Source organism: Vitis riparia, chromosome 18 (genome assembly GCF_004353265.1).
Source record: "Vitis riparia cultivar Riparia Gloire de Montpellier isolate 1030 chromosome 18, EGFV_Vit.rip_1.0, whole genome shotgun sequence".
NCBI classification, from domain to species: Eukaryota; Viridiplantae; Streptophyta; class Magnoliopsida; order Vitales; family Vitaceae; genus Vitis; species Vitis riparia.
This window is the reverse complement of record NC_048448.1, coordinates 6,592,758-6,606,887: the sequence shown is the minus strand read 5'-3', so window position 1 is coordinate 6,606,887 and position 14,130 is coordinate 6,592,758. Positions and strand designations below refer to the sequence as shown.

Below are 14,130 nucleotides of genomic sequence, written 5' to 3'. Positions count from 1 at the left end.
CCTATCCCTCCAAAATCTCACCCTCCGTCCATTACCAACAGAAAAGGAAATCCTAGTACCCACAATGTCCCAATCCATCCTTATCCCTTTCCATAACCCAACACCATACGCCTCTCTCACTTCCCGAGAACACCAACCCCCTCTCTCTTGCTCATACTTCCCTCTAATTACTTGATTCTACAAAGTCTCTCTCTCATTCACAAACTGCTAATTCCATTTACAAAGAAAAGCCTTATTGAGAGTGGAAAGGCTCCTTCTTGTCCATGGGAAAGAGCCTTATCCCATCAAAGCTCCTTCTTGTTCCCTGAGTAGTCTGAGGTTCAGTCCATGTAGCTGGGATTAAGTCTTTGTTGAGTTGAAATCAGTCTATGCCATTGTGCAGATTGAACAGTAAATCTCACTCATCTAACATGTGCTTTCAGATGTATTCACATTATCAACAAATATGAAAAGGTTTAAATGCCAGAGGAAATGGGCAATCTGAGATGATTCTGCAGCATTGTGAGGAAGAAGTTCGAGTTGCCCATTAATAGAGAAAAATAAAGGGCTGGGACACAGATCACATACTGCAGCAGATAAGGGACCATAATATTGAAACAAGAGTGAGCTGACTGGTCTCTTCTGAAGCAGGCAAGCCATCTGAATCAAGATTCAAGCTCACAAAAAATTTAGTATATACAGCAGAAATTGGATATTCAACATATCCATCAACAGCTTTGGCAGGTCTGCAGAAGCAGTGATTTTTGGAAGAGGCAAAATCCAAGTTAGCATTATCCTAGAGGGATGTGAAACATGGGACAGTTTAGCTTCAAGTTCATTTTCAGATCCTCGTTGGCTTAGTCATTCCCTAAAGACATGTTTTGCAGCTTGCAAAAGTAAAGGAGTTTCAGGTGAAGTGGTGAAAACAATAGGAATTCAAAATCATACACCATTACAGTGACATTGAGTTCTTTGTTTAGAATGGTGTACAAGAAACCAATCCCAGGAACCAATTGGAGTGTGACTACAAGAAAACTGGTTCTGATTGTAGGTTTCAAGGTAGTGGAGGCCATAATCCCTTTTCTTCAATGAGAGCAGTCCCTTTTTGAGGAATCTGATTATCTTTTTCCATATCGCGCAGCATGCATGAGGTCCATGCTCCTAGGTGAGACACGATTCATCCACATTGGTCGGTCACCATTGTGAATAATTTCACGGTTTTCACCTACCATCTGAACATCCAAAAGGGGTAGATAGACTCTTCACCTCAGGAATTCACATATATTCCCTAAGCTTAAAGATAGTTGGGTTAAGCTCCTCAAAACCAGAGGAACCCAAAGCTCATTGATCATTTTAGGGCCACACCTGAAGGTTGAAGTTGCGGCTGGTAATCAAATTCCCAGGATAATGAAAAGATAGAGGATTTCGTTCAGCATGCTCAGGTCTGAACCAGCTCACCGATGACAACTCTGGCACTCGAGAGTTGAACCAACTCAGCTTGCTATTCTCAAAAAACATGAGACATATAACAGTGAAGGGAGCAGGAAGGTTAATCAAATGGCTAACACAGCCCTTTTTGTGCCGCACTAGCACAGGAATATGGTGCACAGCCCAACAACCCAGATTTGTGAAAATTCTTTGTCAATCATCTAAAGCCAGCACCAGACACCTATGTTGGCTGTGAATCTCCTAATGTCACTTCAACAAGCACACATATGTCCTTTTAAGGCTTCTGAACCTCCTCTTTCAAAGCAACAGGGGTTCTCCATTAACAATTTTAATTTGCCTTTTGGATTGCATTAAGCTGACTACTGAATGGGGAAGGAAGCTGATAACAGCAGTCCTTTCCTCCCTCCCTTGCCTCAACCTGTGAATTTACTCTACATTCTGCAAAGTCCATTTAGGGTGATTCTAGAAAGGTTAAAAATGCTTCCTAATACTAAGAAACACTTTCGGTGCAAAAATTAGATGTTTGATGCAAACTTTTAAAAATCTAAAAAATCACTACCAAGTGATTCTTGAACTAGCACTTGATAGGTGCTTCTTAAAAAAATAACTTTTTTATTATGTAACATCTTATAAAAAACATTACTAAAAGTATTTTTTTGGTTTATATCCAAACGCTAACTAATTCTACATAGAAATGTTTCTGATAGCAGTGCTACTGACAGAATGATACAACATAAAAACACTTTTACCAAATAGCCCTCCATTTAATTTGCAAGACTTGATTTTTTGGTGGTGTCTTCTTCTAGATGCAGACATGTGCCACATAGAACTCTTATAATTTTGATGAATTGTATCCCCATGCGTCCAAAATGTGGTACCCACCATCTGCCTAATTTAAATTTGTTTAGTTCGGTAGTGACTTGTCAGAGTTTGGAGATTGACAATTAATTTAGTAGTGATTTGGGAACACCATAATTTTGGTGTCTACTATATCATGTTTAACAGAACTTTTATCCACCGAAAAACTGCATAGCAATTATTGAAAATTCCAGTAACAAACAGAAGAGATAGAAAGGAAGGGGAAAAAAGATGTTATTACCTTTTGGCCCTGGTAATCCAAAAGAACATGTTTTTGCAGCATCACAACCACATCCTCATCACCATCAATCTTCAAGAAAGCATTAAGGATATCAGTATGCCAGTGCAATGCTTTTTAGAGAGCATATAAAGAAGAACTAAATGATAATCCTACCATCCAAGCCTTGATTAACCACTGGGGAAATTAATATAATCTATACTACTAGCTTAATGCCATGTTCTGCAAAATACTTGAGTTGCAGTTAAGTGATAGAAGGCCATACAGACCCAACTCATTCATCTAGCTACTTATAGAGGGACAGCTCCTCATTCAGTAGTCAAAATATAATCCAGACAAAAGTTTTGTTGCAAAAGAGAAAAAGGCTGCAGCCGAAGTATGCGCAAGGTAACTAAGAGAAGAGGAGGCAAAAGAATTTAAGACATTACAATTCAACAGAGAAAAAAAAAAAAAAATTTAAAATACAAAGTTTGATGTGGAGTCCATTGAATAGAGAATAACACTTGAAACATCAACAGCACCCGTGCCACATCAAGTGGGATTGCTTGGATTCATGTTAGTAGCTAGTCTTTACTTGAGTCCTATTGAGATTTTTAGAAGTCTTTTTTACTGGAATTTACTTACTATGAGAAATCCATATTTTTAGACTTTCAATTGCATAGAATTTTCCATTTTCCATGACTTCCTATTGAGTTCCAGCTGAAGCAATGGAATGATGAATTTCAGAAAAGCTAGCTGCATTTATTATTTGACTGGGTGGTTTATACATGAAAAATAGAATAGAGAAAAGTGCAAAAAATCAATCGGGGACTGATGGAAATTTCTCATTATAAGAAATTTTTTTACTCCTAAAAATTTCTATTTTCTAAAAGTTTTTATTTTATTTTAATTTGTAATCTAATTCCTTTAGAAGTGTTATTTATGTTTTAGCTTCATTATTAGAAAAGTTTTGAATTATGAGATCTAGGGAAAAAAAATCAGTCCATCAGACTATCACATAGGTTATATTTATCTTCCAATGCTTATAAATATGGTTGATTGTTATAAAATGGAAATATTAACTTTTGCACACTTTGCAGTTCCTAAAGGGAACTTCCTTATTTTCTTTTCTACATGAAATTTCCAGAAGCCTTATTGTAATCTAAGGTTACTTCTAATGGTGAAATTACCTTATTTTTTTCCCCCAGCTAAGATTCTTAGAAATCTTTAGTGAGATAAGGTTTTTCTATTTCTTTCTTCTGTTTCTTTTTCTTGCACTTTACTTTCTTTGCTGGCCCCATACACTGTTATTCAAATTCCCACCTTAAATTCTAAGAGGAGAAGCTCTATCCCCATCATTAGTTGAGCAAAGGTAGCTGCCTCAAGGTTGTCCTACATCGATACTGCTCCAGAAATATCACTCAACAGAACCACCAACAACAGACCCCCACCCCCCAACCCTCCCTTCTTTTGTAGGTATTGATCCAAAGAGACTCCACTCTCTTATTACCAATTTCTACAAAGCCCAAATTAGAACCATCATCTTACTCTCCAGATAACCTTGCCTTCACTTTCCATTCCATCTTTCTTATGTACTTTCATTCATTTTTAATACAATTCTGTTTCTGATAAAATAAAATAAAAATACACATTGGTAGAGATCATCCTCAAAAGCTCCCTTTGACGACAGAGAACCAGAAACAATTGAGACAGATTAACTGCCCCATGTCTGCATCAACAACTGCTGCAGACTTAGACTACAATACAAATAGCATGTTTCTGAATATACATATTCTGTCTAATTAAATTAAATCTCATCACAAAAAACAAAATATTTAAATCTTCATTCTTCATTTGAACGAAAAATATGCAACAGCTTTGCATCATCAATGGGTTCTAGTAGTAGTAGTAAACTTTTATTACTGAATTTATATGGAAATGAATGGCAACAACCCCAAAGAGAAGGATAAGTTTAACTTAAAAAATGGTCAGTCAATTAAAGATGGTTTCTTCCTACCTGAGCAACCAATCGAGCAAGTAATGCCATGCGTGTATGGCTACAATCTGTTTCCCGTGAATACACGTACGAATTGATAATCCGTTCAAGTGCCAACTTTTTCAATCTAATTTTCTGATCTTCAGTCAGCTCAACATATGGTGGAGGCAAAGGTAAATCAATGCTGGTCTCTTCAGACACATAAGTATTTGACCGTGCTGGAGAATGTTGATCAGTTTCTATCAAAGGCGATGTATCAGCTCCATCTGCCACTGCAATATCCAATGACTCTGGTGCAGCCGAGTCTTCATCAATTGTGCGAGCAGGAGAAAGGGCAGCATCTGAAGTAGCACCAATCTCTGGAATATGGTCAACTTCCTTGGCTCCATCCAGAAGCTCCTCTCTGGAAATTGGTTGATCAGTTTCAGAAATCAATGCATTTTTTAAAATTTTATCATCACCTTCAGTTTTGGACACCAAAGATGTGGAAGTATTTTCTACACTTGTGACAAGAGGAAGTGAAGGCGGCTTGCTCAAAGAAATAGAACCATCAAACTCAGCTTGAATAGTTCCAGTATCCTCCACCATATGTACAGATTGTAGTCCAACCGGCACTCCAACACGCCGTGGATCCAGCCGACGAGGATCCTGAAAATTTTTCTAGTGACATTTTGGACCAAGCACACAAAGATCCTAAGTTTATAACATACAGAAATTAATTAAATTAACACACACAATAATGGTAATTACAGACTGTAAGTTTACCCTCCGTGGATCGCGCTTAGAATCTGGAGGGAGATTAATGACAGTAGACATGTCAGAATGTGCCATGCTTGTTGCAGCTGCTGTAGAAAAAGGCACTTGTGCTGGGAGAACTGAAGACTGCATTGTAATTGTTGGAGCAGCAGGAGCTGGACTGCTTGAAGAACCAGTTTGTCCAGACACTGGCAAGTTCCCAAATCCTATTGGTGATGACAGGACCTTAGAGAACTGCTTCATATTTGTTACGATAATATCTGCCAACAGATCAGGGTGGATTTGGGATATAAGGATTTCAAGTGATTCAGCACCTCTTTCTCCTTCTGCAACTAGAGCACAAATCATGGCAATCATTTGTTCAACAGGAGTCAAATCATTATCCAACAGAGGCACCTTCGGAGAGACACCATTAGCAGAAGCACAGTCCTGCCCAGAATCACTCATTTGAACATGTGAAGCTGAGTGCATGTTGTGACCATAACGAATTCGTTTGGAAGTCATCCCATGACCATTAGTTGGCTCTTCATTATCCTGATGCATAGACCTCTTCCTAAACAGATCTCCAGGAACAGACAGCTGACTTGATGGCGGATCATCCTTATTGTCAGAAATTGGAATTATGTGAGGCAACTAAAGTTCATTAAAATAATGGAAATAGCATTATTATAATTATTGATAAGCTGCACTTCCAAAGGGTACTTACCCTGCCCAACCGAGCATCACGTGAAGCACGCTCATTATTCTTCATCATTTTATCAACTTGCCGAATAACTTGATCAGCTGCATCCCCAGCATTCATTGAACGTAGTGCTCTAAGCAATCTATCTCTTGACTGAAAATGAAATAAGACTTGTTAGGCATATGATGACCAGATATGAAATAAGCCTGGAGAAAAAAAATCATAAATGTTTGCCTATAAAAAAAACAAAATCATAAATATTTGTTGGAGCTTCTCAGCTCAAAGACATTTTGCTCCTTAAAAGTGATAACCTGTCATCAAAATGTCTGTAGTTGTACAGCTTTCTTTTTTTTGCCTCTTCTGGCTTCTTTCACATCTATCAAACTATTTATGCAAGTAAAGAAAATGATCCACCCAACTAAAAGGAAGGATCATCAAGGAAAAACTGCTTTTTTGACCAGCTTCCTCAAGCAAATAATGGCATGAGAAAAAACTGCAACCTTATTAAGGAATTAAGATGGTGATATAAATAATCAACCAAACAGAAGGTAGAAACACCATTGAGATAATTTAATAACAATTTTCTTTTATTTAATAACATGGAAACCCACTAGCTCCACTTTCCAAGACAATAATAATAACAAAATTTAACTATGATGTTGCAATATGGACAGAAATTGCAATGTCCAATCCATACTACTGCAACTGCTAATTCAGAATATTTAAGAAACACAAAATGTCACCTGTTAAATTATTAGTTCTAGTGACCCAGAAAGAAATAAACAAGAAACTTCGCATTTGAAGACCATGCCTAAGCAACAAATGTTTATTAAATTTTCCTTCCAATGGATTTTTCACTGATTTATCAAAATTAAGAATCATTCCAGCAATGATTGAGGAAACCTTCCTACAAATTGCAGATTGACGGCGAACTATCTAATTTGAAGTTCAGCCAGCCAAGACGAAGCAAGAAAACAGAAGCAGCATAAAGTTTTTTTTTATATATAGATAGATAGATAGATAGATAGATAGATAGATAAATATATTAAAGAGCAACAATTTTTACCTCCATTATAGTTGGACAAGTACACCTTAGGAATCCTAAAAAGGCAGTCCTCAGGGAATACTGGACGCTAGCAGAATGACCTTTCACCATCTCAATGCTTGAATCAAAATCAAGCAATGCAGAAAGAACCGTGTTGTAGTGGTGAGGCCTCTTCCTTGCTATGGCCGCAAGACTGTCAAATTAATTGAATTGCAGGTTAAAAAAGGAATAAAAGTGAAACTAACATTACAAGAAGTAGACTAGAAAGAGCTAAATGACAACACGACATATTAAAAAAAAATTGAAAATAGACCAAATTTAAATTAAATAAAAAAAATAAAAACCTTTAAAAGTCAATCTTATAACACTAGGAACCAAATTTCACTAAACATCTCCAACAGCTAAAAATATACATGTAAAATGTAATAAGACCCACAAAAATGTCAGTGACTCAGAAGATGGATTGGCATCTAATATGCTTTACCATTCAGCTATCCCAGAATTTCCTTGTCCTTGTGTTCTTTCAAGTTTTGTTTTTTAGGACACTGTAATTTTTTTCTTAGGAATCATCACCAAGTTTTCTGGTTATTTCAGCACCTTATAGGAGCGGATTCCCAACCCCGGCCTATTTCAGGAAACAAGACCATAGCATTTGAAGAAACAAACCATCCCCAAAAATTGAAAATATAACACAAAATTTCCCAGAAAAAAATGTATATGGAGAGCGATAAGGAAAAACCTATATAGAGAACCTACTAATAAAATGTCACCAGGCACTTTTATATCGAACAAATCGACTTCCAAAAATTTACCAAAATGGAAATGGAGACTTTCTTGGAAGCAAATCATAAGCGGGAAATATAAGGAAGATGACAAGGGGTGGCATTCTCAAGAAGTGAGAGATAGGTACAAGGTTGGATTATGCAAAGCCCAAGAAGAATTGGGAGATTGTTAACAATAGAGTCTCCTTTTCAATAGGTAATGGGAGGAGGGTAAAATTTTGGAAAAATAAATGTTGAGATGAGCCTTTGTTTGTATCTTTCCCCTCCTTATATGCCATAACAGCTTCAAAAAAGGCATGGTTGGTTGATTTTTGGAATCAGTCCAATTAAGGGGGGCTTTGGAATCCTTACTTGTCTAGGCATCTAAACAATTGGGAGATCGAGAATGAGGAGCAATAATTTTGAGCCTCCAAGGAAAAGCAACAGATAGGGGAGGAGAAGATAAAGTGATTTGGTTAGAGGCAAAGAGCGAAAGTCCTAGAGTTAGGAAGATCAATGCCTTTTCTAGTGGGTGTTGTTTGGAATTTGGTTTTGCCTGAGGCAAGTTTCTTTGCTTGGGAGGCTTAACTTGTGGAAAAGTTTTGATCTTGGATCAGCTTTAGAAGAAGTTAGACTTTGGCCAATAGATGTCTCCTTTGTCATATCCAAGAGGAATTGATTGACCACATCCTTTTGCATTATGGCAAGACGTGGGTTTTGTGGTTGCTATTGTTCTCTCTATTTGCAGTGTCTTAGGTGTCATCTTCCTCTGTTAACAGGACCCTTTTACGATGTTGTGGCTCCTTTATTAAGAAGAAATGAAAAAAAAAAATCGTGGAGAACAGCCCCTTTGTGATTTTTTTTAGACAATTTGGAAGGAAAGGGATGGAAGGTTGTTTGAAAAGGAGTTTTCTGACCAAATATTGAAAAGCATTTTTCTTTGTAATTTGTTGTATTGGACCAATTTATATATAGATGAAGGCTCAATGTCCTTAATTAGTTTCATTGATTGGTTGGGTTCTCATTGAGGGAAAGAATAATATTTTGTTGTCTCTCTTCCTTTGCTTGCATCTTTTGGTTGTTGTTATTTACATCCTATGTACTTTTGTGCGCTTGTTTTGGCACTCTTTTTATATAATACTCTATTTACCTATTTAAAAAAACATATATATTTCCTATTGATGATTAAACTGGTCACCACTCAACTACATTACATGGGTTTGAGTATGGGTGTTAAGTGTGGGTGTGTGTCTAGGTTTCTAATCCTTCACATACAATTTTTAAGATATAAGGACTTCACTAAAAAATGATCTAAAATGTTACTTGGATATAACATAATAAAAGGGATCCCCATTTCTAAAACAGAAAAAAAAAAATAATATATATATATATATATATATATTAAAATAGTCAATATCCAAAGCAAAAAAGGAGCATCCACCAAGAATCTCACTATCACACCCTTGTTATGTCATGTTGACATGGGCACATTGGATGAAACTAAAGAGTCTAGATAACACAGCCATAAGACGGTAAAACTACCCTAGAATCAAGTCCATCCACAACAATAGTTTTCTGGTTATGATTTTAAACAAAAACAGAAGAAAATAAAAAGAAACCAAATATATCCAAGAACTTAATGGTGGAATCAGGAAGAAAGTTCTTAAGATGAAGTCATAGATTCGATTCTGAAGAGCAATGAAGGAGCGATGATGTGCAAGCTTGATATAGAAAAGGCGTATGATCATGTGAACTAGTCCTTTTTGCTTTCAGTTTTGGGTATGATGGGATTCGGGGAGAAATGGCTTCGATAGATGCAGTGGTGTATTTCCACAACTAGCTTTTTTGTTTTAGTTAATGGGACTTCTTCAGGTTTTTTCCAAAGTTCTAGGGATTTAAGGCAGGGGGACCCTCTCTCTCCGTGCTTATTTGTGATTGCTATGGAGGCTCTTCGTTGCCTTCTAAGGAAAGCTATCAGTGGGGGTTTTTTGTTAGCTTGCAAGGCGAGGGGTAGAGGTGGTAAAAGGGCTCAGGTGTCTCACTTATTGTTCATTGATGATACTTTGGTTTTCTGTGGGGCTTCTCAAGATCAAGTGACATATTTAAGTTGGATTCTAATGTGGTTTGAGGCCATTTCGGGGTTAAGAATTAATTTGGATAAAAATGAGTTAATCCCGGTGGGTGGTGTGGAAAACACGGAGGCTTTGGCTATAGAAATTGGGTGCAAGGTTGGGAGTCTCCCATCCTCTTACTTGGGATTGCCGTTGGGTGCTCCTCATAGATCCGTGGTTGTTTGGGATGAAGTGGAGGAGAGATTTCAAAAGAAATTGAAAGAGCCAATACATCTCCAAAGAAAGGAGGATCACCTTAATTCAGAGCACTTTGGGCAGCATGCCCATTTATTTCATGTCTATGTTTTCTTTGCCTAGAAAGGTCGAATTGAGAATAGAGCAGATTCAGAGGAATTTTTTATGGGAAGGTAGGGCTCTTGAGCGAAAACCTCATCTTGTACGGTGGGGGGCTTGGCTTGCCCAGACAAAAGCAAAGGAGAGTCGGGGGTAAAGTGACTTTCTACTCTTAATAAAGCGTTTATAAGCAAATGGAGCTAGAGGTTTGCTAATGAGATAGGGCTTTTTGGAATCAAGTGATAAGGGGAAAGTTTGGGGAGGAGCAAGAGGGTTGGTGTTCCAAGGAAGTGAAGGGTGGGTATGGTGTGGGGTTGTGGAAAGCAATAGGAGGGAGTGGCATGTTGTAAATAGTAGGCACTCTTTTGTGGTGGGTAAAGAACGAAGAGTGAAATTTTGGAAAGATAGATGGTGCGGTGATTCACCTATTTGTGTTCCTTTTCCCACTTTATTTGCTTTAACCATCTCCAAGAACGCTTGGGTCAAAGATGTGTAGAGTTCCACTGAGGGAGGGGGGAGTTGGAGCCCACACTTCTCTAAACCTTTCAATGATTGGTAGGTGGATGAGGTGCACAGGTTTTTATTGGGCCTTAATGGGAAGAGAATTCAGTAGGATGTGGAAGATAGGGCCGCTTTGGAGAGACTAAATGTGTGAAGTTTATCGTTAAGTCTCTCTACAAAGCATTAGCTTCAGGCCCTCCAATCTCTTTCCCTTTGACTGTCATTTGGAAAGCCTGCATGCAGCCTAAAGTGAGCTTTTTTGGGTGGGAAGCAACGTGGGGAAAAACTCTTATTTTGGACCAACTTCAGAAGAGAGGATGGGCTCTAGCGAATAGATGCTACCTTTGCCAAATGTACGAAAAATCAATAGATCACATCCTTCTCCATTGTGCCAAGGCAAGGAGCCTTTGGGCGACGTTTTTCTCTCTTTTTGGGATGCAGTGGGTGCTGCCAGCCATAATTAAGGCGACATTTTTGGGCTGGGACAAGTCTTTTGTGGGAAGAAAGAGAAAGGAAGTTTGGAGAGCAGGCCCATTATGTATTTTTTTGGACAGTTTGAAAGGCAAGGAACAAAATTGCATTTGAAGATGATGTGTTGTCAATTCAAAGCCTTAAGAGTTCTTTTGTTTATTTTCTTTGGTCAGAAACGAAATTGTTCATAAAAGATGGTCTTTTGACTTTAGTTGATTTCATTGATTGGGTGGGATCTTGTTGAGGGTGGGGTTCTTTTTGCACCTCTGTTCTTGGCAACAGATTTGTTCCAGCTGGGGAGCAAGGGATGTTTCTTCTTTGTATACTTTGAGCCCTTGTTTTGGCAGCTTTTTCAATACAGTTTTTCTCTTTTACTTATCCAAAAAAAAAAAAAAAAAAAAGTGAAGCATTTCATTGAACAAAGAAAGTGGAAATGGAAGAACCCAAGCCAGGTGGGAGATAAAAGAATCTAGAATCAAATGGTATTCCATTTGAAACTCTAGAAAGCTAAAAGGAACTAGTATGATCTAGAGTAATTTCCATCACAAGATTCAGAGTCTAAAAAAAAAATTGAATGCATGCCTTATTAAAATAAAAATAAATATTAAATAAAATAACTTGAACATACGGAGTAGATGCATTCTGCAATCAATTTGCAAAAATATAGATGGAGAAAGACAAAAAAATTTCACAGGACAAGACTCACAAACAAAAGGTGCAAAAATTTACGTAAGTACTTCAGTTATTTGTATACTAACCCAAGAGCCAAGATGAGGTGGCAAGAGGTTGGAGGTGGAAAGGAGAGGTTCTAGTTTTGATTCCATGTAAAAGGAGGCAAAAACCATCCAAGAAACATTACACAAAAATACAGCCATAATGGCAAGGTGCGCACAATTGAAGCTTTCCCCATAATAGACTCTGATTTTAAAAAATCTAAATGGAGTGAAAAGACTAAAGATAACACTCAAAAAGGAAAAAGCAGATAAGATTTGGGAATAATAAAACAAAGGATATAAAAATGAGTTCATTTGAGGAAGTTAAAAAGAAAAATCAAAAGAATGCACCAATGATGGAACTCAAACAAGAAGGATGAAGAAGAAAAGAAAAGAACAAAAGAACAGGAAGGAAATCTAGGTTGTCCAAAATTTGAAAAGACACTAATGAACCCAATTAAGCTTCTTAATTTAGGTGAAGTAGGAAGAGTGATGTCAACATTGGACATCAGGAGGATACCTTGCTGTCATTGACAAGCATATAAATGGCAAAGTAACTTTATATTTACCTCAAAAAAGATCAGATAGTTGCATTATAGACATTGTTTAATCATCTTACTGGCTCTAGATGCCACTAATTCCCCCAGACAAAAAATAATAATTTTAGCTGTACAGAATGCAGACTCCAAGTAATCCCATGATTTGCAAATTCAAAACTCCAACGGATTTTTTTTAGCTAAAACACGAGATTTTTATAAATTGTGAATCCAAAAAATCATGTTTCTGTCATAATTTTATTTCATTTTTAGAACAGGCAAGTTTTGTTAGGGCTTCAACCCGATTGACATGATATACATCACCATTACCTAACAACTTAAGCTTTTAGATTAAATCGATAGCTTAACATGACAGCGCAAAGCCTTAACTTATAGGAGGTCATAGATTCCAATCTCACAATGTCTATTCCCCTCATTTATCAAGCTTGTGCAAGCCCAAAGAAAGCTGCCAGTGAGACAGAGTGTTAAGCTTCGACTTTAACCAACTTCACAGTCAATGTCATTCTTTTACCTAATAGATTAAATTTCTGAAATAGTTTCAATTGGAAAAAAGATGAAAGTAACTAATGGGGGAAAGCCTTTTAAAGTTTATTCAAGGAAGAAAGGGAAGACCTAAGTAAACTTTAAGTAGGATTAATATTAATTAGAATTGAATTGGGATTGGTATTTGTTGGAGTCTAATTAGGATTAGCTAGTTGAATTATAATATAATTAGAATTTGAGTCGTAATAGGTTATTAGAGTCCTAGTAGACTTTGGATTTCTTAGAGAAGCCTATAAATAGGCTAATCAATGTAAATCAAACGGATGAATTTGATGAATAATATTATACTTTCTTTTATTGCAAGGTTACAACCCTTAATGGTGAGACTCCATTGATTTTTCTTCTAGGTGAGACTCCTAGAAGGCCTTAGTGAGATTCTAAGGTTTTCCATTTTTTCTTCATTGTTTCTTCTTTCTCTCTATTTCTTATCTTATAATTTTCTCTACCATAAAGTTTATTCCTTGTTCCTCTCCTTACACCCTAAAAATAAAACCCTAACCCACCTACCCTTAAGTGTAGGCAATCATCCTAGGGTTGTCCTACATCAATTTTGGTATCAGAGCCAAAGTTCTTGGCTTGAAGGCATATGCAATTAAGGAGCGGAGCAACTTATGCAAGCATGAGTTCCAAAAAAACTTCTAGAAATCAAGATGCCGCTACAATACGCTTGGAGGAAATTTCAACCACACAACAATCCCATCAAGATGCTATAGTACAACTAAATAGCAAACTTGATGAGATCATGAAGTTTTTAGAAAAGAGTCAAGAAAAACGACCAATTGAAGAGGAGATTGCAAGTCATCAATTTAGACAATCGCCAAATCAATCACACGAAGAACAAGACAATTTTATGATGGGGACTCAAAGAAGGGCCAGACTTTTTGAGCTAGATGATGATGTGACTAAAAAGGTACGTCTTGAAGTTTCTGAATTTTATGGAAAACTAAATCCAACAGTTTTTCTTGATTGGATTATGTCAATGGAAGATTACTTTGATTGGTATGCAATGCCCGAAAATAGAAAAGTTCGTTTTGTGAAGGCAAAGTTGAAAGGCGCAGCACGTCTATGGTGGCATAATATTGAGAATCAAGTTCATTGAACTGGCCAACCGCTTATTGACACATGGGACGAGATGAAGTTGAAGATGAAGGAGCACTTTCTCCCAACTGATTATGAACAACTTATGTATACAAAATT

At 37.0% G+C, this 14,130-nt stretch overlaps 1 protein-coding gene across 6 annotated transcripts in view; it reads right to left on the bottom strand.

Annotated features, from left to right (window-relative positions):
* Nucleotides 1-14,130, bottom strand: part of LOC117907037 (symplekin) — a 57,391-nt gene that overhangs the window by 23,772 nt on the left and 19,489 nt on the right. For 5 of the 6 annotated variants that reach the window (XR_004649934.1, XM_034820375.1, XM_034820370.1 and 2 more), the window contains 5 exons: nucleotides 7,004-7,175; nucleotides 5,962-6,090; nucleotides 5,265-5,855; nucleotides 4,521-5,159; nucleotides 2,528-2,596 (listed from right to left, as the gene is read on the bottom strand). Coding sequence is in view for 5 of the 6 variants with exons in the window: in XM_034820375.1 (XP_034676266.1) it covers nucleotides 2,528-2,596; nucleotides 4,521-5,159; nucleotides 5,265-5,855; nucleotides 5,962-6,090; nucleotides 7,004-7,175 (1,600 nt within the window). In the remaining variant the exon portion in view is untranslated. The remainder of the gene's footprint in view (nucleotides 1-2,527; nucleotides 2,597-4,520; nucleotides 5,160-5,264; nucleotides 5,856-5,961; nucleotides 6,091-7,003; nucleotides 7,176-14,130) is intronic. The other variant, XM_034820371.1, reaches the window with a different exon arrangement.